Below are 23573 nucleotides of genomic sequence, written 5' to 3'. Positions count from 1 at the left end.
ACAAAATTAGAGCATCGTATATCTGCATTTTAAGCTGAAACCCGAATAATAATAATAATAATAATAATAATAATAATGTAATGTTTAATAAAACTCATTGCAGTAAAAAAAAACTGAATTCCAGAGTAAAATACAAGGTAAAAAAATGTAAACTATTAATTACAATTATATATATACAATATAAGGTTCTATTATAAACAAGCTAGTTCAAGATTAATAGCGAGAAGTGACGAAGTCCTGAGAACGCTTCGTTCTACAAGACTTGATGGTGCTACGACTCGTGCCGGATCTTAAATCGTAGTTATGTACAATCTCCTCACGTCGAGGCAAAAGAAAATGAAGAGGGCTATTTACATCCTGAAGTTTACAGACATACTGCCGGCAAAGATGTTGGCGCCGTTCTCTCAATGAAGTGAGGCCGAGCAGCCGTAATGCCTCCTTATACAACCTTTCGGTCTTGTCGCATGCACTTTTGTGCCTTTTTTCGACAACCTTTCTAGAAACAGCTGTATACTGAATTTGATTGCGCGGCTAGGCGTTTGACGTTTGCTGCGTTACCCCCCCCCCCCCCTCCCCTCCCCAACCCAATTTGATTGAATGTGTTTAGTGACATGACAGACAATATAAATGTCACGGGGCACCAAAACAAGTTTCATTTGATGGAGCCAGTACAATTAAGGTCAGGATAATTTTATGGTTATGTATGTTGCAAAATAATCAGGCGGGGTTTTTGACGAGCAAGGGAACATGTAAAGGGCCTGTTGCTAGTTTTGAACCTTCCAACAAGGCAGGGCTAGTGCTCAAGACAACGCTCGGCATTGCAAAATGCGCTTTATTCATTCTTGTCGACGGAGTCATTCAACTGCTGTAAAAAGAGATTTGCCGAAACAGTCGGGGGAACAAGTTCTGGTTTTGGGAAATTTTCGTGTGCGCGCCCGAATGCTTTCCGAATGATTTCGTCCAATGAGAGTGTTATACGAATATCTCCGAAGAAACTTGAGGTTTTGGTGTTCAAAATGGCGCTTTTGCCACGCGGGTATGATCGAAGAGAAGTTCTCTTGGCTCTCTTGGTTAGAACACAGGCTTAAAAATTTCCTTCGTCCAAGATGTTCTTTTTTGAGCACCTGCAGGTGGTAATTGTGGTCATCCAAGGTTGTTTGATAACGTATGGACGGCGAAATTTTTTTGATGAAATTTTTTTGCCTTCCCGAAAGGACTTAAAATTGTCTATGACTGTTATCGGTGCCAAACCAAAAGTAACTGAGATCCCACTTTCCATTGAACTTATACTAAACAAAACATCTTAAAAAAAAAATGTTTTAAAACTCCCGCGGAAAAGCGCCAAAAAAAAATTGTTTTCATCCCCACAGCTGTGTGGTTGCGTAATGATAGCGTGATCATGTAACTAAGCAACCCACTGAACAATTTCCGAAGATTGCGGGCTCTTTCAGGTTTCGAAAACCTGAACACGCCATCAACTGGCACTTGTTCCCCCGACTGGAAACTCTGTCACGGGCCAAAACGGGTGGGAATTTAGCAAACAGCACCCACCATCACATAACTCAGTTATGACGGAATAAACTCTTCAGTTGGGTTCAGAAAAAGGATATTTAATATAGAACACACTGTTAATACGCAATTTGAAACGTACTGGCTCGCGCAGTCACTGCTCCGGGATCTGGGTCCGAGAATGTCATTTCTGGGAAATCAGAAGTCACGCGATTTCGGGGAAGTCCCACTTCCGCTTTTGAGGATTCGGCTTCAAAGAAGCACCACAGAGCAGGCAAGGAGTTTTAAGGACCTTCGAAGCGTACACAAAGCTACACTACAAAGGAAACCTTCTCTAAAATGGGAAACGGCGATTCCAAAATCGTGAGTACACGAAAATTTGAATAATTATATAAATTCCAGCTTATTCTTGGTTTCTTTTTGTCCAAACACTGCAAACAAGCGTGCACGAGTGTTCGCTTCGTTTGAAAGTGAAACTTGTGTTTTAAACGTATGCACGAAGTCGAACATGATTTCACAAGAAAGCCAAGCAAAATTAAGAGGAATATCGGCAATTTGCACCAATAACAAATGTAGTGTGTCGTGCTTTACAAGTTGACATCGAAACTATTAATTTTATAATGCAAAGTGCGTTTCTGCATATGTTTCATTCACTCAGTCACAGAAACACAAGCGTTTTAAAGCGGCGGGCAAATCGGCGAATTCTCGGATGAATAGAGAATACAAGAGCTTTCGTCTGAGACCGAAATATATTACATCAAGCGAAAAGATGTTGTTGACCTTAGAGTTTCTTATTTCATTAGAACTGTACAAAGTACATTTCGCAATCATCCTCGACAATAAAACGCAAAGTCACGGTATTTTTAATCCCTTTCACTAGATAAAATAAATTAAAGGAATAATAAAGGAAAAGAACGTGACATTTGTACTGCAGTAGGTAAATGAAACCGAAAGTCTTCCTCTTTAGGTTTCTTGGCTTTTCCGGGTAACGCGTCTTCCGGTTGTAACGAATTCCTGGAACTTGTTCGATCATTTGCAATTGCTGGATTTCACTGTCACGCAATCAAAAAATAAATTCGAAACCATTCAACTATAGAACTGAAGCTATAATTTCAAATATTATAGACGATAAATAGATAAACAATTTCTCCAAGTTTCAGGTCTGTGCGGTGTACCGTTCGCGAGTTATTTGCCGAACCTTTCCACGCAAATTTATAAAGCTTAGTATGGAGATGCCATAACTGTGTCCTTCCGAGGTACACAAATATGGCCGCCGTGATGTCAGAGAAACCATCTGGAACTCAATTCTGTTTACAACAGCGGCAATCTTTGGCTCATGAGCTAGTACAGTTTCACATAAACACCATTTATTGTATCTGAAATGTTCAATCTGCTGAAAATGGAAAGGAAAGGCCTTTTTTTTAAACAAGCTTGATGTCACATACGACGGAGAACTCAAATATTCAAAATGCTCTGTTTAAAAAACGAATGACACTATCGATCTGGAAATTTGCAAAAAGATATATTTTTAGCTTGTCTTTATACGTCTAATAACAACGAAAATGTAGTAGGCCTAGTGAATTTTGATTTCAGAATTTTATGACGTAACATGAAAACCAAGAATTTGTAATTAATTTATTTTGAGCGCTGACGTGTTTTTTTTTTGGTGTTAAATACAAAATTTACTCTTTATTGATTTACCGTTTTCTGGCATTAATAATAACTCCAATATTTTAGTAGCTCTTTATAGTTTATATTTTCCTTACTCTTCAGTCACGCAAGCGTAAATGAAAGTCACGCGATGCGCGCTCAGTGATCGATGTTGCCAGTTTTAGTTCATAAAATTGTCATTACTGAAAAATGGGTACAGGAAATAGAAAGACTGTGACAAAATAGGTTATGTCACTGAATTCGATTCCAGTGACGTTTTCTGTGCGTGTGGGATTTCATGAGGGTTTGAATACAGTCAACTCTCTCTAAGACGGACACCTTCGGGACCGGCCGCAGCTGTCCGTCTTAGAGAGGTGTCCGCCTAATAGAGAGTCGAGGTCACATGACACCAGTAATTCTGAGATAATAAAGCTAAACCTTTGCACAATGCAACAAACCTTTGCTAACTGCAACAAGACTAAAATAATAAAAGGACCGTATTTACTTTTTAAAGCAAAAGTTGAGAGCTTCTACAAACTGTAATACTGTAAGTAGAGAATGACCTCTTTAGTGTCCATATACGTAAGTAAAGAAGTAATCCGTTAAAGCGTCATTGTTTGTGGTTAGTAAGCTTGGTATACACGTATCCTTGGTACAGTGACTAACGTTGAGAAGTTTGGAAGTATTTTCACTAATAAAACATGATAAAAAAACACTTCTCAAGTGTCCGTTAATCATTTCAAAGTGTCCGTTGTCCGCCTTAGAGAGGTGTCCGTCGGTCTTATAGGGAGTTTGGTTACAGTAAAATGACTGAAAAACGGCAGGGACCATCACCAGGTGTCCGTCTTATGGAGGTGTCCTTCTTATAGAGGTGTCCGTTAAGAGAGAGTTGACTGTATTCAAAAAATTGAGAAAAATGTTTTTCATTTAATCGGTTTGTTGTGAAGTCATGCCAGCCTCATTTTTTAAAAGCTTAGTATAAAGTTCCGTTTTCGAGTAAATCACTAAATTAAAATTATTACCTAGCTAGCTACAATGTCAAGGTGTATCTATATTTTCTACTCTAGCTTCCTTCTCTTTTATTCGGATTCGTTTTCTAAATAAAATTGTTTCCAAATCCTCTGAAATTTGTTTCAAACACGATCCCTTGGTTTTGCTTGTTTGTCTGTCTTTAATTACAGAACTATGAAACGGTGGACAGAACAGATCGCAATGCACGCGCTCAAGGTGAACAGAGAGCCCGAGAGGAGAATGACCAGCGAATGAGAGAGTTGCGTGACGCGATGGAAAGAGATCGTCAACAGGCGTTGCGTGAAGTGGCAGAACGCACCAGAAGTGAAGACGACGAACAGAGAAGAAAATTAGACCGTCAAAAACGTGAGAGGGAGGAAAGAGAAAGAAAACAAAAGGAAGAAGAACGATTCCTTCAACTTAAGGGCGACCTGATGAATTACGACTTTCAGAGTTGTCCCAGAATTAAGAAAGAATCTTTTCGAGATTTAGAGGTGGACGACATTGATTTGCTACGTATTGCGCTAATCGGGCCTACAGGATCAGGGAAAACCAGTTTTGTGGGTAAGAACAGGTTTCTGTGTTTTGTGATTAAAATTTCTCGTGCTCTCATTGTGCCTCAGGCTAATATCCCTTTTTTCCTCGGTACCTATTAAAACATTCGCATGGCAGGTTTATTCCTCCTTCGTAAGGGTATTACCCGTGAAATTGACAAGCCCAAGGTAATAAAAATGCGTATGGTTTTCCATGTATATTTCGTGTCCCAGCTACAAAGAAATGTGTTAACGTAACTTGGCGGATTTCAGGGTTGGTGTGGGAGGAGAGGGAGGGGGGTATTTTGGATGGTTAAGTCGGAGGAAGTTTTAGGTGAGAGGGGGTGGGGGAAGAAAAAACCTGGTCGATATCTATCTGTGCTAGTGACGTTTCTATTAAATCTCTGGTGTAAAGCAAGGTTCCCCCAGGTCTGTCTCAGAGGAGTTTTTCGATTGTTATCAGGTTTTCGAAGCCTGTATAGTTTTTTTATTTGGAGTATGCTATGCTTCTTGTGCAAACTTAAACTTTTAAATTTTTAATATTAGGATTAGTTGCTTTCATATTTTAATTCTATATTTATATTAGCATCTCTTTTTAAATTCTATTTTTAATGATTATAATGTAATAGTAATGTAATTAATTTTATTGTAAATAGTCGTGCGTTTTTAACATGAGCCCCTGGCTCGGGAGATTGGGCAACCACTCCCAACGTTTCCGACTTTAAATAAAATACCTATACCTATAGTATGGCGCTCAAAATCGTAGATGCATACAAACAGACGTGTTACAACGGTTTTCGAAGTGCAAGGTGCTCCTATACCAAACCAATTTAACATTAAGTGACTTGGCTTATGCACGTTTTCCCGCACTTTGCACCGGTTGCATGACTGTACTTTGCTTCGACCTCTGACGGCTTTATTGCGTTATTTTGTGATTAGCCAAAGTGTTAATCATTAGAGCGATTTTCACTTAAGTGTCGAAAGAAATTTGTGTTTGCTTTGGTTCCCACTTTCACTTTTTCCACCCAGCATTAAGACCTTCTTGTTTTGTATTACCTTTACAAGGCACATTACAGCGAGCTATTGGAGAACCTCAGAACGCCTTTGAGCAAGGCACAGGAAAGGAAGGTACCATTCACCTTGAGGAATACTACGTGCAGAAAAAAATTCGAATGGTGGACACCAGAGGATTTTTTGAGAGTGACGAAAGGCTCCTGGATGAGTGCCTCAAAATCATGTCAGGAAGGTAATTGATGTTTTGTGCGTTGTTTAGGTCAGCGCAACGAAAACAGGCGTTTCTCTGTGTCATGCGCGTGACAGTTCTTAATCGACCAATCAAAGGGAACACACAGACACAAACCACAGTAGTATTAATTTTTCGGCTCAAATCTCAGATCTCCCTTTGTCGCAAGTAAAGCTGAGCCTGTTTTACTAAGGTTTGAGGTACAAGCAGCTTGTAATTGTATCGTGAAATCACGCGTTCAGCTAGTCTCCTACACAGGCGATCTATGGTCTCGTCAAGTGCGGGACATCTCCTACGAACACACGACGATTAATAATAATATAATAATATATCTTTTATTTAGACACGATAAATTTACAGCATAGCTGATGTGGTCGTGTTTAAGTTACCTAAGAAATAATCATAACAAAAATAACACTAAGACAAATACGAATACTTACTAAGACCATCTACAAAAAAGGCTTGCGTTAAGCCCCTGACAACGGTCTTTGCTGTGACACTAAAACTGAAACTTTATTTACCCTCGGTATTATGAGCCGTGTTAGGGCTCTACAAGTATATGCTAATGAAACCGAGCATTTCACAACTAGGGTCCTTTTGTTTCGTTCTTTCAGGGTTTGTACGGGTCATGGAAAACCTGGAAAGTCATGGAATTTTAGAATTTCATTTTTCCAGGGCTGGAAAGTCATGGAATTTAAGTGTGGGTCATGGAAAATCATGGAAAATGAAATTTTTTGTGAGGATCGAAAAGGGTAAAAGCGTACCCGAAATCAAGATAATTTTTTAAGAAATTTCCAGGAAAAATGGTCAGATTTAGGTCATGGAAAACTTTGAAAAGTCATGGAATTCAAAAGAGTACGAACGCTGTCTTCGGCAAGACACTAGCCTCCTATTACATATGAATTCATTCCAGTTATAGGTGACACAAATGGTTGCTTCAGGACTGTCGTCAGGGGCGTATTTAGTTCTGAAAAGTTATTTTTTTCTTGTTTCTCTTTAAGGATTCGTCCTGGAGAAGAAATCGTGCGAAATTATGACCAGCAAGGAGCAAATCGAGAGCCGAACACCGCGGCTAAAAGAGCTCAAGAGCTCTCTAAATACGCACACGCTGTGATTTTTGTTGTGAAGGCAAACGATCCGCGTTTGAAGGATGGCAAGTACAAGGACACTCTCCAGAAGATCAGAGAGCACTTTCGACAAGATGGTAATAGCAATAGGTGCAAGAAAATCCAGTCCTTTAGCTCAAATTAAAAGGCCTTTTTTATGTACGTCAAGGTGTAAGACCCTATGAAAATGATTCAAACGTTTGTAGTTGGGCAGGGTGATGTGCCGTCCGTTTTTCACTGAAGCTGTTGCCCTATTATATAGACTTACCCTGTTGTATAGACCTGGGCCCGGTTGTTCAAAGCACGATTAAGCTAATCCAGGATTAGCGTGATATTTGATTTCAATTTTATAACATTTCGTTAAGGTTTTCTGTTAATATATTTAATCCCCCAGTTTTGACGTGGACCAAACTCAAACGCCACAAAACATTAGCTATGGAAAACTTTTAAAACAAGAGAAATTAAAACCTTGATCATCTTTTAATCCTGGGTTAGCGTTAATCGCCCTTCGAACAACCCGGCCCTGGGGCAGATTAACGCTAACCCAAGATTAAAAGTTCATCGAGGGTTCAATTTCTCTTGTATAAAAGTGCTTATGTTTTGTGGAGATATAGAGAAACAGAAAATTTCGTTAAAAATTTAATAAAACTGAAATCAAATTTTATGCTTTGACAACCAGGTCCTGGTTTGTTAAAACCTTCTCTCCATCGCATATCTGAAGGGGTATTTGATCGCACTTATTACATTCAATTACATTTCATGGCTTCCCTACTTTTCTTTTATTTCCGCCGTCGTTCATGTGATCGTTCGTTTGTTCGGTCGGTCGGTCCTTGCTTCCTTTTGTTCGTTCATTAAGTCGGTCGGTCGTTTTTTCTTTTTACCTTCCTTTAATGACTGATTCCTCGGAAAAACAGTTAATTTTATTTCCCGAAAATCTCAATGTTTCGAGGAAAACAAAATCAACTGGTTTTCAGTCATTAAGTGCTTTGTTATATAGCACGACGAAGACTTTAAAAAATGGCGCTCGAAGGTTAACATTCGCGGGCAACATTAATTGCAATGTGCCCTCTGTTTTCACATATTTTGCAATGTTGCCCTCTCGGAGACTTTTGGCGGGAAACAGCATCTATTGTTAGATTTCATGTGACCTCGAATTAACCAATTAGCGCGAGCTGCTAAGGAAAAATTTCTAGCTATATAACAATACAATTTTTGCCCCTGTGACTGATAATCTTTCCCTTACTTTGCAGGTTATGCTCCTGTGACGGTGATTACTTATCTTGACAGGCTGAAAGACAAAGAAGATAAAGATGAAGCTTTTGATCAGGCGTCCTGGGCAACTGGTAGCTCCAGCGAGAGAACCTACTTCATTGCAAATTACACACACGTGGATGCTGACCAGTCCTTTGAAGTGGATCGAACCGCTCTTGACATCCTGGATTCTGTTTTGCTCTCCGCTGAAAGGTTTATACGAATTAAAAAGCAACGAGAGAAGAATCAGATGGAAAGGGAGGCCATGGCTGGAGGTAATCTTTTTCCCAAATTCAATGCCATAACTAAGGGAGAGAGTCTCTAGGCCATTTTTTACGTATTCAACTGTCAACATTGGAGGCGCGGTGGCTTGATGGTTAGTGCGCTGGACTCTGGATCGAGCGGTCTGGGTTCGAACTCTCGCCGGGGCACTGCGTTGTGCTCTTGGACAGAAACACTTTACTCTCATAGTGCCCTTTCTCTCCACCTAAGGTCAAAGAATCCAGAATAATGGAACAATGCTCTTCAAATGGAAACCCACTGCGAAGTAGAGAAGAAAATGATGACGTCGAATGGTTTAGGGCGCTGGTATTGTAATCCGGAGGTCCCCGGTTCAAGACCTGCCCCTGCCACTAGCTGAATTTGTTTCTCGGTTGTCCCGAGTTCAAATCCTCGATCACGCTTTGTACATAGCCAACTGGTCTGCCTCCTGCCAGTTGGGATTTTTAACCTTGTTATGTTCATTCCTCTGTTTCAGTGGCATGCCTGTAAACTAGCTATCTCGAAGAGATATAAAGCTAAGTGCATGACCACTATAAACAACATTTACTTTTTTACATTTACATTCTGTTCAAAGGCTACTAGCGCGCGATCGCCTTCTATTAGTGGACATGCAATGAGAGAACCAATCACATTCGCCGATTGTACCTTAATGCCAATTATGTAACGATTAATAGACATCTAAACCTCTCGTCATATACTATGCATATTTTGGATCAACGAGAAGATCTTGTGCATGCGCAGATATTAACATTGCTCTCTTATTTTTCAATCTTTCCCCAGGAGTTTCCAGTGGCGGGGAAAGTGTGGCGCAATTCTTCGCTCGTGTTCAGAAGAAGTACAACTGGACCGACCAGGGAAGGAAGAAAGCTGTGCTGGAAGACCTGCGCAAAAAGGAGATCAACACGGTTAAAGCCCTCAAGGAACTGTGGGAAGACATCAAGTCAGAGCTGCCATTGTCCATTGGCATGAAGATTGGCTTGGAAGAGGAGATGAAGAACATGTAACGTTGAACCGAGCTAAAGAAAAAAACTTGATATAATTGTCTAATCATGTGAAGTAAAAATATTCATTTTAAGAAATGTTGATTCGGGGAGAGGTTATTTGGCCCCCTAACCATTTAGAATAACCCCTGTTAAGTGAAGATTCGAACTCGCAACTCTGAGAAGATTAAGCTTGTGTTGTATTTAATGCATAAAAAAGTGTGCAAACTCTGAGTTACAACACACACATGGCAAGAACATACTCGATCGTACACGGTCTTCTTGTCACGTGACAACTTTACTAGTCTCAAGACTCCACAAAGCTAAATCAACCGTGCTGCGGCAATTCCACTTAGCCACCTCGAAATCTCTTAGGTTGTTAGCAAAAATATTGGCCGAGTATACCTGGTGATGATTGATTATGTTCCACTAGAAACTGACTATAAACCAGTCAGTTAAAATGGGCTAACTTTTTTTTGCCTCCCCATCAAAAATTGGATGCACCGTAATAGAGCGTTTTGATATGACGTCGCAGCTGCCATATTGCTGTTCCAAAACAAAACAAAAGTTAGTCAGTTAAAATGGGCTAACTTTTTTTGCGGCAGTAAAACGTATTTCAGGCCTGGTAAACTCACAGGGAGAACGAAACCAGGACCAGGAGCTCATTTGGATGACGAAATACAACTTTTTGCCGTTTTCAGCTAGGCAAACAAGTAAGGGTTATGATCATCTCATCGATTTTGAATTTCTTAAAGAAATAAAAGTTTAAGTTGATTGAAAAGTGTTTATGTTTTTACACTTCGCTCACATATGCAAAAAAGCTTATTTATACATATGACGTAGCATGAAGCGACTAGTAGTATTTCTACTCCCCCTCGATGGGGTGCTAGTCCATCGCAAGGTTAGCCCCAGCAGTAACGGAAATTCGCCGGTACCCATTTATACACCTGGGTGGACAGAGGCACTTTGTGAGTAAAATATCCTGCTCAAGAACACAACGCAGTGCCCCGGCGATTGCTCAAACCCGGACCGCTCGATCCGGAGTCCATCACACTAACCATTAGGCCGCCATGCCTCTCCATTAAAAATTGGATGCACCGTAATAGATCGTTTTGATATGTTGGTGTTCCAAAACAAAGAAACGAAGGCCATATTGGTGTACTTGTTATTCCTCTGGGAATAAAACTCTCTTTTTTGGTTTAGTAAACCAATATGGCCGCAGGTCACGTGAATGAAAATGCTCTATAGACATTTTGCAGCCTACTTGTTATCCTTTTGTGTTCATGCAAATTGCCCTCCAAGCCTCGCTAGCATGCGCAAACAAAATAGAATTAGAACCTGCAACGCGTCTTGGAGAGCAATTTCCAGGTTCACAAACGAATAACAAATAGGCTACAAAAGCCCAAGCTGAAACGTACCCAAACCCTATTCTCTGATGGTGAATTGCTGCTCTTACAAATACACTATGTATATTATTCGTTTGTGGATTCTGTATTTCTGTATATTCCAGCTGCCTGGCTTATAAAAACTCTTAGGCTCAAGAAGCCGTTACCAATACTGAGTGCGGGTCATGTTATTTTTAAACTGGGTGTCCACTGAAGAAGAAATGAAAATGATAGTTTTCGGCAACAAGGTGGACGTTCGCGCGATCTCGCCCCAGGAGGGAAATAGGAGACGGCTGGACGCAGGCTACGGGACCTGGGTCAGAGATTATTTCTGAGAATCAGAAACGTCACGCGATTTCAGGGAAAACCCACTTCCGCTTTTGAATTCTGCTTCAAGAAGTTAGAGCAGACGAGAAGTTTCCAGGCGTACACAAAAAGCCTTTTCTAAAATGGCTTTTTTTAGAAAAATATTCGGCGGTTCGCCAAAAATCGTAAGTACACAAAGATCCGAATATTTTTTTTTTTAATTTCAGCTTATAATCGGTTACATTTTGTTTAAATATGGCAAGCGTATTCGAGTCTTCGCTTGAAAGTGAAACATGTCAAAGAAGTGTTATAATTTAACTGGTGAAATTCAGACTTTGCTTTGCCGGTTTATTCACTAAAATTTAGATCTAAAGGGCCTAATTAAGGTACTTCATCGGTCAAATAGCCAAATTCTGGAATGCAAAGCGAAACGAGAGCTTTTTATTAAAAAAAAGTCAAATAATTTGGTTAACGTCGGTAGCAGTCTCGCATTTTATCACTATGTCAAGCAGGAGTCAATTGTGCTAACATTTTCGACCTCAAGAAACACAATCAGTTATTCAAATCCCTTTTATCTCCTTTTACATACGGAAGAATAAGAGAAACAGGGCGACATTAATGGAAACGGTAAATGAAACCGAAAGTTTTCCTCTTGTTTGGCTTTCCGGGTAACGTGAGTTCGTAATGAATTCCTGGAATATGTTAACACATTTACTGCTTTTATTCGATCACTTGCGATTGTAATTGATTTATTTTGAACTCTAGCGTGTATTTTTTGACTTTCAAAAGAGTGTATTCGTAAGTTATTTGTTAATTTACAGCTTGCTGGTATTAATAATAACAGAAACATTTTAATACCTCTTGCTAAATATTCTCCCGAATCATCGATCAAACGTAAATGAAAGTCACGCGATGCGCGCTTACAGAGCGATATTGCCAGTTTTGTTATTAAAAAAAGTGTTAACTGAAATACGGGCACAAGAAATAAGAAAGGTTTGACAAAAAAGCAATGCTATAGATTTCGATTCAGTGAATGTTTCTTACTTTTTTAATGGGTTGTTGTCAAGCCATACCAACCTCGTTTTAAAATGCTTAGTATTCAGTTTCATTTTGAAGTAAATCGCTCGAGTACTCTTTCAGTTTCTGGTTACCAGTTTGCACTAATGGAACTGTTTTTACATTTCCATACATTGCAATTGCTAGCGTATTTATCCTTGGAAAGGAAATAAATTCTCCAAGACTGCCTAAAAACTCATCAATTTTCTGAACTGAGCTAGTTTTAAAAGTCTTTCGCGATTATTCCATCCTCTACTTGCGGGGTGGGGGGGGGGTAAGGTATGCAATGGGTAACTATTTTGCTGTTGGAGGGTCGTAATTGTCGCTAGTGTTTCTAAACGGTAAGTCCTCTTTTTTAGCTTAATTAATTTTTTTTGTTTTATTTTGTTATTTTTTCTTGGGGGAAGGGGATAGTCTGAATAGGTTGATATCTTGGGCGGAGGGGGGGAGGGGGGTATCTGTATCTTAAGTAAACACAGGGGCCCATACTTGGCCTGTTCTTGGCTTTTGTTTTTTGTCATTGTTTGAGCAGTCCATAACATACATTAAGATTACCAGTTAGATTACAGTTCATTTAAGGTTACTACATTACTCAGTCCAAACTTTTAAAGTTTTTATACATTTTCCACTCTAGCTTCCTTGTCGTATTAATCGGATTGGGGCTAATCATAGTCTGTGGGTAGGTGAGGGCGGGGGGGGGGGGGCGCTGGTGCGAATGAAGGGAGCCTATGTTCAAATTCTCCTGACCCTTCTTTTTTGTAAAGCACATTTTTCACTGATCCCCCCCTTACCCACCCACTTCTTTAAACCGTCCTAATATGCGTGTACAAATTCATGTGCCCCACCCCCTTTTTTCCTACATAAAAGTCATTGACCTTTCCCTAATTTGGACCAGTCCTACCCACCCTCTGTGAGAGGCGCGGTAGCCTAATGGTTAGCGCGCTCGACTCCGAGTCGAACGGCCCGGGTTCGAGGCCTGGCCGGGGCGCTGCGTTGTGTTCTTGGGCAAGACACTTTACTCTCACAGTGCTTCTCTCCACCCAGGTGTACAAATGGGTACCGGCGAATTTACTGCTGGGGGGTTACCCTGCGATGGACTAGCATCCCATCCAGGGGGGAGTAGAAATACTCCTAGTCGCTTAATGCTACGGAAACCGGGATAAGCTCCGGCTGTATGGGCCACTTGGCTCTGACACAGACTTTACCTTTTCTTTACCCACCCTCTAAATAATGACCGGTCCCTTGGCTTACTAAATGGAACAGTTTCCAAATCCTTGAAATCATTTTAAGCACGATCCCTTCGTTTATTTGATTGTTGGCATAATGTTCTTGTCTTTAATTAAAGACCTATGAAGAAGTGGACAGAACCGATCCCAATGCACGCGCTCAAGGTGAACAGAGAGCCCGAGAAGAAAATGAACAGAGAATGAGAGCGTTGCGTGACGAGATGGAAAGAGATCGTCAACAGGCGTTGCGTGAAGTGGCAGAACGCACGAGGGTTGAAGACGACGAACAGAGAAGGGAATTAGACCGCCAAAAACGTGAGAGGGAGGAAAGAGAAAGAAAACAGAAGGAGGAAGAAAGATTTCTCCAACTTAAGGGCGACCTGATGAATTACGACTTTCAGAGCTGTCCTAGAATTAAGAAAGAATCTTTCCGAGATCTGGAGGTGGACGACATCGATTTGTTGCGTATTGCGTTGATCGGGCCAACAGGATCAGGGAAAACCAGTTTTGTGGGTAAGAACAGGTTTCTTCTTTTGTGAAAACTTTTCCGTGAACTATTTAAAACGACCATTGAGCTTTTTAAAAATTCTTCTAAATTAACGAGCATGCGTAGTCTTGTCGTATGAACAAATTTCTGACACATTTGACATGAGCAAAAATGGCTTTTTACCAGATATTCTCTCCCAAGGGTTAAGAAGATCTGGGTACGAGAGGTGTTGGCTACATGTGTTTGTATCGAGTTTTGACTGGTGCACTGGCTTGCTCGCGTCCAGTGATTGGCGAGTGATTACTGAGCCCCCCCCCCCCCCCCAGGGTTTACAGGGAACAAGGGAACATGACCATAAAATAATTGGTAACAAGTCGACAAAAGGTAAATAAAGCTGGGAACACTGGAACAAAAGCCGTGTTTCTGATATTTAATTTTAGGAATCAGGGATTACAAAAATCGACAAAGTACTTTTAGGGAACAGTGGAACACAAGGGAATTTTTTGGGGTGAACAAAAGGAAAAAGGAACCCCGCCCCCACCCTGGGAGTGGAACTACACCCAATCGAAAATCGCCCAACATTAAGGCATTCTCTTTTTGATTACCTTTACAACAAGGCACGTTACAGCGAGCTATTGGAGAGTCTCAGGTCGCCTTTGCGCAAGGAACAGGAAAGGAAGGCACCATTAACCTTGAGGAATACTACGTGCAGAAAAAAATTCGGATGGTGGACACCAGAGGATTTTTTGAGAGTGACGAAAGGCTCCTGGATGAGTGCCTCAAAATTTTGTCAGGAAGGTAATGCATGTTGTGTGTGTTGTTCAGGCTAGCGTAAGGAAAACAGACGTTTCGCTTGAGTGAGGTCTCTTTTTTGCATGTCTGAAAGGAAAGTCGACCTGAAAAAGTATTTATTAATAACGTAGCTCGGTAATGATTCTCGTGGTGTCTCGAACTGATTTTTCTTGCGCGGGTACATTCCACACTTGCAGACAATTTTGGAGTGAGTTCATCTTTATTTAATTTTAGGGACTAATCTGTTCGGGGTATCTATTCGAACAAAATCGAACCAAATTCAATCGAACATCTAATTTGCTGTGAGTTTGATTATTGTAATCCGATTCGATTTTGTTTGGAATTTATCCCTTGGCTCCAGAAAGTTCAGAAATTGAACTTTGGATTGAGTACAAGAGCTGTTTGTGATTCGATTTTGTTAAGAATTTATCTCTTGGCGCCAAAACGCTCGGTAATTGAACCTTGGATTGAGTAGAACTGTCGACCGGTCAGTAATCGAACGTTCGATTGTGTTCGATTCACCAAATTTTAGTGTGAGTTCGATTACAGGTGTATGTTCGATTACGAAACCCAATTGAACGATTGGTGTTCGATTGCCGAACGTTCGATAAGATACCCCGGGAATATACAGACAGCCCTTTTCACGACTAAAGCCGAACAAGTGAGTATACAGTCGAAGCTTTCGTTAGCGCCCCCCTCGAGAACTGGATAAAGTGGTCGTAACCACAGGCAGCCCAAGCGATGGCTTCATTAAGAAAAAGTATTAGTAGGGGGCGTCAGCGGCAAGTAAGGAATTAATCGTCCTAAAACCCCATCAAATCTCACAATAACACGGAGTCAACCTTAGGTTAGTAATTTAGGAACGAAAGATCTCAAATTCAGCGATTTATTGAGCATATTTTTCGATCGCTTGAGTCGAACCGACAACAACCATTGCAAATTTATATTAAAGAAGCCATCGCTTGGGCTGCCTGTGTCGTAACTAGAGCTGATTGCTTACGAAAATGGGCTCTCGTAAAAGCGAACACGCTTTTACGAGAGCCCATTCTCTCGACATTCTCGTAAAAGCGAACACACGCAAAAACATTAAGCTCGGGCACAACTGGAGACCTTTTGCTTTGTTCCTGGGCATGACGCCTTAATCTCACAGTATATATTTTCACTCAAGTGTAGGATAACACATCGTAGCTCTGAGTTATACAAGGGGTTGCTTTAGGGCCGTTGGCAGGTCTAAAAGTAATTTTTTTCTTGTTTCTATTAAAGGATACGTCCTGGAGAAGAAATTGTCCGAAATTATGATCAGCAAGGAGCAAATCAGGAGCCGAACGCAGCGGCAAACACTGCTCCAGCGCTCTCTAAATTTGCACACGCTGTGATTTTTGTTGTGAAGGCAAACGATCCACGTTTGAAGGATGGCAAGTACAAGGACACACTCCAGAAGATCAGAGAGCACTTTCGACAAGATGGTAATAGCAATATGGGCCAGAAAAAAATTCAACCTTTTAGCTCAAATTAATTTTAGCTTTAATGTCAAAGTTGAAGTTCCTAGGGGGAACTCGTTGGAACATTTTGTTCTGGGGTGGGGCGCTTGATTTTCATGGTTTACTCTATTATAGACCTGGTCTTTTAAAACCGTCAACTTTTTGCATATCTGCATGAAGGGGTATTTGATAATTTAATCTCATTACTGTTCTTTACTGAGGGGGGAGGTACAGAATTGGAAGGAGGGAGAAATTTTAATTCAAAAAGTAGGGAGGAGGGAGATTTAACCTCCTGTCCCTCCCCCCTCTTTACTTTGTTTCCCCCCCCTCGCTTTACTTTAATTTTAATCGCTTGTCCCTCCCTCTCTCCTTTCCTCCTTCCCGTCCTTCCTTTAACTGACTTAACAGAGTTTGTTCCTCTGACTTATAACCTTTTATTTCACTTTACAGATTATGCTACTGTGCCTCATAATCTTTACCTTGCATTACAGTTTATGCTCCTGTGACTTATAACCGTTCCTTCACTTTACAGGTTATGCTCCTGTGACGGTGATTACTTATCTTGACAGACTGAAAGAAAAGGAGGATAAAGATGAAGCTTTTGACCAGGCGTCCTGGGCAACTGGTAGTTCCAGCGAGAGAACCTACTTCATTGCAAATTACACACACGTGGATGACGAGCGATCCTTCGAAGTTGATCGAACCGCTCTTGACATCCTGGATTCTGTTTTGCTCTCCGCTGAAAGGTTTATTCGAATTAAAAAGCAGCGAGAGAAGAATCAAATGGAAAGGGAGGTCACGACTGGAGGTGAGCCAAAAAATTATAAATCATTTTGCCTTTCAGTGCCGAGTCCGCATCTTCCACTGATCAGTGAACAGACAATGAGAGAACAGATCAGATTCGCTAAGTGCGTCCTAATGCTAACCGGTAAACGTTTTTTAGCCTTCTTACTGGCTATAATCATGGCATCAATAGCCAGACTGCGACATCCTGTCCCTACACAGACACTTCTAACGATGTATCGTTCCTTGATCTTACCCTACCTAACCGATGGGATATGTGTATGAGGTCACGCTTCCAAATGTCTTATCAACAAGCTCCTAATCCTCCAAAAACGTGTACTTCTTCTCATATGTTTTACCCTTAGAAATGGGCATGTCATAACATTCCATTTTTCGTTAAATCATCAATTCTAAATTTTACACGTAACCATGATTTATTTTGAAACCATCGCAAACTTAACGCACGACATATCTCATGGATCTGCACCATTACCTCTTCGAGTTCGCTTTATAAAATCTAACGAAGTTCACCGATACATATTAGATCTGCAGCAAATGGGGATTACTATCAGCCGGTGAGATGCAAAGCTGGAAATTTCAAAGCGTTCTTTTTCTCGTTTCAGAACTTTACTCTGGAACAATATCGCATCGGCCTTAAGAGACAAACCTGAGACAATTTTCCGAAAAACAATTCCAAACAATGTTTGATTTACTTTTAGCTGAGGACGAGTATGTTGAAATTAATTCCCTCACTGACTACCTGAAATCTTTATCTTAAATTATTTTTATTTTTATCATTAGTGTTATTATTAATAGTATTATTATCATCGTTAATATTACTATAATTCTTTTCTTTTCTTTATTGTAGATTATTTAATGTCATTGTGTAAATATAATGTTTTCATTTTCTCTTTCACCTCCCGCCTCAAACCTCACCTTCACCTGTCCCCTGGCGCCAAGTTGGCGCATAGGGCCTCCACATGTGCTCTCCATCGATTCCTGTCTTGCGCTGCAGTGCGCACCTCTCTCCAGGACTGCCACCCTGCATTGGACCTCTCCTTTTCTACTGTGCGCCGCCAGGTTGTTTTTGGCCTGCCTCTCTTTCTCTTTCCCTCTGGGGTCCATGTCAGGGCTGTAACACAGTCATTGTCAGGTTGTTGTCTGAGGATGTGTCCAATAAATCGCCATCTCCTTCTTCTTACCTCTTCACTCAACCTCTCCACGTTAGCCCTTTCCAGTACCTCTCTATTACTGATCTTATCTTGCCATTTAATCTTCATTATCCTCCTCAGGCATCGGTTCTGAAACATATCGATTTAATTTTTCTTAGCATCACCTTCGTTCATTTTCCATGTTTCGCAACCATACATGAGAACTGGTTTGACCAATGTTTTGTATAGCCTGATCTTCGTCTTCCTCGACACACTGCTGGAATTCCATAATCGATTTAGCTTCACAAACGCTCCCCTCGCTTTCCCTAGCCTAGCCTTGATGTCTTCTTCTCCGCCCCCTTGCCTACATACTGTGGCTCCTAGATAAATAAACTTCTCTACACCTTCCAACGCCAGACCATTCACTGTGATGGCTTCATTATTCTTTGCATTGACTCTCAAGACTTTGCACTTCCCGACATTTGCCCGAAGGCCTGTCCTTTCTGCATTTTCTACCAGCCTGTTTGTTTTCAACTGTCCCGCCTCAAATAGCTACACTAATTTTGGGAGGTGAAAAACATTGTAAAATTATAGAGTTAAATAAAGCTTTTTGTTGTTGTTTGTTGTTGATCAATAGACTTCTGTAACTCTCATCGTATTTTATCATATTTTGGAACAACTCAAAGATCTTGTGCATGCGCAGCTATTAACAGCGCTCTCTTATTTTTCAATCTTTCCCCAGGAGTTTCCAGTGGTGGGGAGAGTGTGGAGCAATTCTTCGCTCGTGTTCAGAAGAAGTACAACTGGACTGACCAAGGAAGAAAGAAAGCTGTGTTGGAAGACCTGCGCAAAAAGGAGATCAACACGGTTAAAGCCCTCAAGGAACTGTGGGAAGACATCAAGTCAGAGCTGCCATTGTCCATTGGTATGAAGATTGGCTTGGACGAAGAGATGAAGAACATGTAACGTTGAACTGAGCAAAAAAACTTATGAAGTAAAAATTGTGTGAAAGGGACTGTGTCACGGCTGATCATGAGACCAGTATTTTTTATTAAGTTTTGCCAAATACTCGCTATAAAACTTAATGTTTACAAAGAAATTACTTCTGTGGATCAAAATAGAAAAACCATAGCTTCACTACAACCAAACGTGTCTCCCTGGCGTTACAATTTAAAGTTACAAGCAAACGAGATTAACTTTGAAATACTGTTCCGCTGAACAGTATCGCAATCCGTTTCAATCTTCTCAACTTTTGGTTATCTGTACCTTCTTTTGTATTTGCTGTGTTTTTGAAATGTTCCTTTACTGTTTTAAGCGATTAATTTTTCGCCTAAATTTGGCTTAAATCTCTGACACAGTCCCTTTAATTTAGGCCTTATATAATAACAGTTTGTTCTTACATTGCACCATTGAGAATAGGGCCTTGCGTCGTGTTGCCGTGAAATAGGCCTCATATATATATATAGCCGCAGATTTCTAGTTATAGTACATGCTTTTTTTATTATCAAAACATTTTAGGAACTTTTGAGTGGAATGTATAAAGGGAAGAAAAAGAAAAATCCCAATCCCAGTACCAGGCCCTGCACGAATTTTAATCGACGTGCTTGGCTCCTCAGCTCAGCTGTGGAACACCTTGGTAATAACTTTCTGTTTCAGCCATGTGCTTTTTCATTTATCTGCGGCTTCCGTTTTCTAATCCCCCCTCCCCCTCCCCCCGCCGCACACCTTAATGATAAGCAGCCAAGAAAGATTTCTGTCGAAATTTTCTTCTCTTAGAGATCACATTACTTTTCGCTGTTAGGAGGAAATGATCAGGTTAGGCTGAATTCATTATGTATGCTACAGGGGGGGGCAGAGGATTTTTTTTTCAGCGGCTCGTTTTTTTATATCCCCTCCAAGGTCCATACAAATTTTCATAATCCCCCCATGCAATCAGCCGAAAAATGAATACCCCCCCCTCCTCCCTCACAAGAAATATCAAAATAAATATCTGTATAATAGTACACTACCTTATTATAGGAATATAACGAAGCATTTTAACAACGCGAACAAAATTTACGTGTAATAAAATTAACGCGAATTCAAGAAAGGTTCTGGTTAAATCCTTATAGTAAAAAAGTTAACATCAATAAAATTAACGCGAATTTTTGAAATTCGCGTTAATAACATGTATCGTTAATTTCCTATAATACGGTATATATGTTTGAGATTTCAAGAGACATGTTTAATAACAACATCGAGAGAGTCTTGACAGTTTATGTCATACCTATGCCAGCCAGTCTAAGTAGTGCAAATTAGGTATAGATAGCCTGCCAGCTCGTGTACGAGTACTACCAGGAGTATTGACAGGAACCTCCGTTTCACTGTCACTCTCGTCGACAAAAGCAACAGCCTCATCATCATCATCACTCTCACTATCACACTCATCCACGGATTCATCCCCGCTGTTGCCATCCTCTTCACCCTAATTTTCCTGCCGTTCAGCATCATTTCTCTCAAGTGCGACATGTGCCATTATTCTCCTTATCTTATCATTTTTCTTCCCAAGGAGAGAAAGTTTATGACGGTCTAAATATTTGTTAAGTTCTTTGACGTATAGCTTGTTCATATTTTCAAACGTGGACGCGATAGTTTTCCAGTCATATTGTTCGTATCCTTTCATTGAACATTTTAGTGCACATTTGTTGTTCAATTTCATAAAACTGTGCACTGAATTACATTGTTTTCTTTTGCATTCATTGATTCAATAAAGTTGCACTGCTTAGACTGAGGTTGCATTAAATGTTTCCATTTTAGATGTTTTACTTTCTATGCTGTATCGAAACATTACATCTACAGGCCAGGCACACTACTTGAAAACTTCAAATAGCTACTATAGTCAATCAATCAATCAATCAATAATCTTTATTTAAACACGGTAAAAATCATCAGGACTTAAAATACTACATAATACTTATTTAATACTTATTTAATACTTAATACTTATTTGTCTCTCAGAATAATAGAGGTACCCTTGTTGCTTACAATCCTTGAAAGAAGCTGCTGTACTTTTCACTTTTTAAAACTATAACAAAAGCTAGACAGAATCTTACAAAAAATAAGCATCCCCCCAGTAGATATTTAACAATTTTCATATCCCCCCTTTTTTTGCTCTAAAAATTTGAGAACCCCCCTTAAAATCCTCTGCCCCCCCCCCCCCCCAGTAGGATACCTAATGAATGCAGCCTTATGACATTTTTATCGCGACAAGGTGACATGGCAACTGTCAGTGGTGCATTGGAATCGCTTGCTTTTTTTCTTAGGAAGCCATGGACAAGAGTCAATGCGCGAACATTCGTGGAACTGTTTGTGAAGCGGTGAATATTAACATTTAGATGAAAAATCGGCGAAACCTGTAAGAGCGATTTCAGCACGAGATAAACTTATAATAAAGTCAGGCTTACACTGTCCACAGCCCTCTATTTTTTAGTGTTTTTTTTTTTTCGATCGATGAGCGCGCGGTGAGAACGGCAAGAGAACTGACCGCAGCGCAAAACGAAAGAAGCAACCCGCGCTTCGCGCTCGCTTCGTTTGCTTTTTTGCGTTGAAAAATCGAGAGGCTGTGGACAGTTTAAGTCAGGCTCCGAGCCAGGATTCGAGCCAGGATCCGAGCTAGGACCCTAACCCTATTATAAAAGCTATCGCAAGTAACCCAAGCTAAAGTAGCCTAGCCGGAGTGCTATTTAAGGACTTTAAGTTAACAGGAGTGCTAGATAGGCTAACCGAATGCTATTTAGTCTAACCAGACTGTTATTCAGGCTAACCGGAGCGCTACTTAGGCTAACCGGATCCTGGCTCGAAGTTTAGGTATCCTCTTTCAGCAGACATTATAGTCGTAGTCGCTGTATTTTACCAACAGTTGCATGCAAAACACGATCGTGTTTTTTAGTTAAAATGCAGCTCTAGGTTTGTTATCAGTTAGAAGGCTGAAAAATGTAATCCAAATCAAATTAGCAATAAATACATATAAAATGTAATGTATTTAGAAGCTATTTTCTTGTTACCTTTGAATGTATTCCATAGGTGTAAATTAGAAACCCACGTAACAGGTTGATTTCTTTAACCCGGGACCTTTATCTAGATAAGCTCAATTTGTAGCCAATTGTCCAGATAGGATTGGAGTTTTGGAGTGTTGGAGAAAATTGTAGTATCCGAAGAAAACCTATAATTGCGGGAGTGAACGTTTTACTTTACAAAGATCGGAGCAAGGCGATAGCAGCAACAACAAGTGTTACGGAACGTTTTTCGGTAATAAACTTTGAGTTCTGCCTGTAAGCGAGTGAGTTAAGATCTCCATTAAACACCATGTTCCTTGATGATGTTTTGGTCCACTTGATATAAAAGATCCCGGAAGGTGGCAGGGCACTTCCCGCTCCGCCATAGAGCTTAATCCCCGAAAAAGCCCCTGCTACACAAGACCAACATACGAATCCCTTCTTCTTTAAATGTACAATCGTGCAAAGCTTCACACTCGCCACTTGCGCGTGAAGGTGAAATTATGCTATCCAGATCAACAGAAGTCGGCAAAACGGGTTACACGGTTCTGTGTGCTGTTTAGTACCGTGTGCTGCACTGTTTTTGATGTCGACAATTCGATTCTGTAGTACGTAAGAGATCAGTTTGCAATTTGAGGAGGCACGGCCTTGACTACCTGTGCTGCTAAGGAAAACTACCAACTATCGGATCTTTGAATCCCCAACTCCTACATTCTTATAAGCTTTTTGGCTACGTTCGGTTTGTTAAAAGGTACCAGAAACATTTTCGACTCACAACCAGCATATTTGGCAGGACATCCACATGTCCAGAACCGAAAACCCTAAAAAATTCAAGCAAGTTTTTGACGTAAAACCAATGATTAAAATCGGATTCTATTAAGTCCCAAGTATATAGAAGGAATATACGAAACGTCCGATTCCCTCTCCGCTAGGGTGGTTAGCCTCGGTTGAGCAAACTGTTTTCCAAAGCAAATTCATTTCGGTTTCTGCAGCATAAAGCGACTAGGAGTATTTATATTCCCCCTGGATGGGATGCTTATCCATCGCAGGGATACCCCAGCATTAAATTCGCCGGTACTCATTTATACACCTGGGTGGTGTTAGGCACTATGAGAGTGAAGTGTCTTGCAACACAATGACCCCAGCAAGGGCTCGAACTCAGACCGCTCAATCCGGAGTCATTTCAAGTTGTTCTGATTGGCATACACAGCATTATGGCGTTCTCCTTCCTCTGCCTTCCACCCCACTCCCCCTCCTCAGGCAGTCCCTCCAATTACACCCTACCCCCCCCCCCCCAAAAAAAAAAA

The 23573-nt window shown here is 40.6% G+C and overlaps 2 protein-coding genes across 2 annotated transcripts; both read left to right on the top strand.

The window, feature by feature from the left end:
• The first annotated feature begins 1727 nt into the window (after positions 1-1727).
• On the top strand, positions 1728-10346 carry LOC144663035 (uncharacterized). Its single transcript, XM_078523970.1, has 6 exons — positions 1728-1872; positions 4341-4734; positions 5769-5949; positions 6948-7150; positions 8303-8578; positions 9366-10346. Exons 1-6 carry the CDS (start codon positions 1849-1851, stop codon positions 9587-9589), a joined length of 1302 nt encoding a protein of 433 aa, XP_078380096.1. The 5' UTR covers positions 1728-1848; the 3' UTR covers positions 9590-10346.
• Positions 10347-11205: 859 nt separating this feature from the next.
• Positions 11206-22252, top strand: LOC144663031 (uncharacterized). Its single transcript, XM_078523966.1, has 6 exons — positions 11206-11441; positions 13658-14051; positions 14643-14823; positions 16081-16283; positions 16831-17106; positions 18975-22252. The coding sequence occupies exons 1-6, from the start codon at positions 11400-11402 to the stop codon at positions 19196-19198; spliced, it is 1320 nt and encodes a 439-aa protein (XP_078380092.1). The 5' UTR covers positions 11206-11399; the 3' UTR covers positions 19199-22252.
• The last annotated feature ends 1321 nt before the right edge of the window (positions 22253-23573 follow it).

The sequence above is a fragment of the Oculina patagonica genome, chromosome 8 (genome assembly GCF_052425735.1).
Source record: "Oculina patagonica isolate OP01 chromosome 8, crgOcupat, whole genome shotgun sequence".
Classification (NCBI taxonomy): domain Eukaryota; kingdom Metazoa; phylum Cnidaria; class Anthozoa; order Scleractinia; family Oculinidae; genus Oculina; species Oculina patagonica.
This window is presented reverse-complemented; position numbering and strand designations above follow the sequence as displayed.

Excerpts from the sequence above, each read along its gene's own strand:
- LOC144663035 (XM_078523970.1), top strand. The coding sequence starts at position 1,849 with ATGGGAAACGGCGATTCCAAAATC. Across the intron at positions 5,950-6,947 it reads CTCAAAATCATGTCAGGAAG|GATTCGTCCTGGAGAAGAAA; the intron begins GTAATTGATGTT and ends TTTCTCTTTAAG. Across the intron at positions 7,151-8,302 it reads AGAGCACTTTCGACAAGATG|GTTATGCTCCTGTGACGGTG; the intron begins GTAATAGCAATA and ends CTTACTTTGCAG.
- LOC144663031 (XM_078523966.1), top strand. The coding sequence starts at position 11,400 with ATGGCTTTTTTTAGAAAAATATTCGGCGGTTCGCCAAAAATC. Across the intron at positions 14,052-14,642 it reads AGGGAAAACCAGTTTTGTGG|GCACGTTACAGCGAGCTATT; the intron begins GTAAGAACAGGT and ends CTTTACAACAAG. Across the intron at positions 16,284-16,830 it reads AGAGCACTTTCGACAAGATG|GTTATGCTCCTGTGACGGTG; the intron begins GTAATAGCAATA and ends TTCACTTTACAG.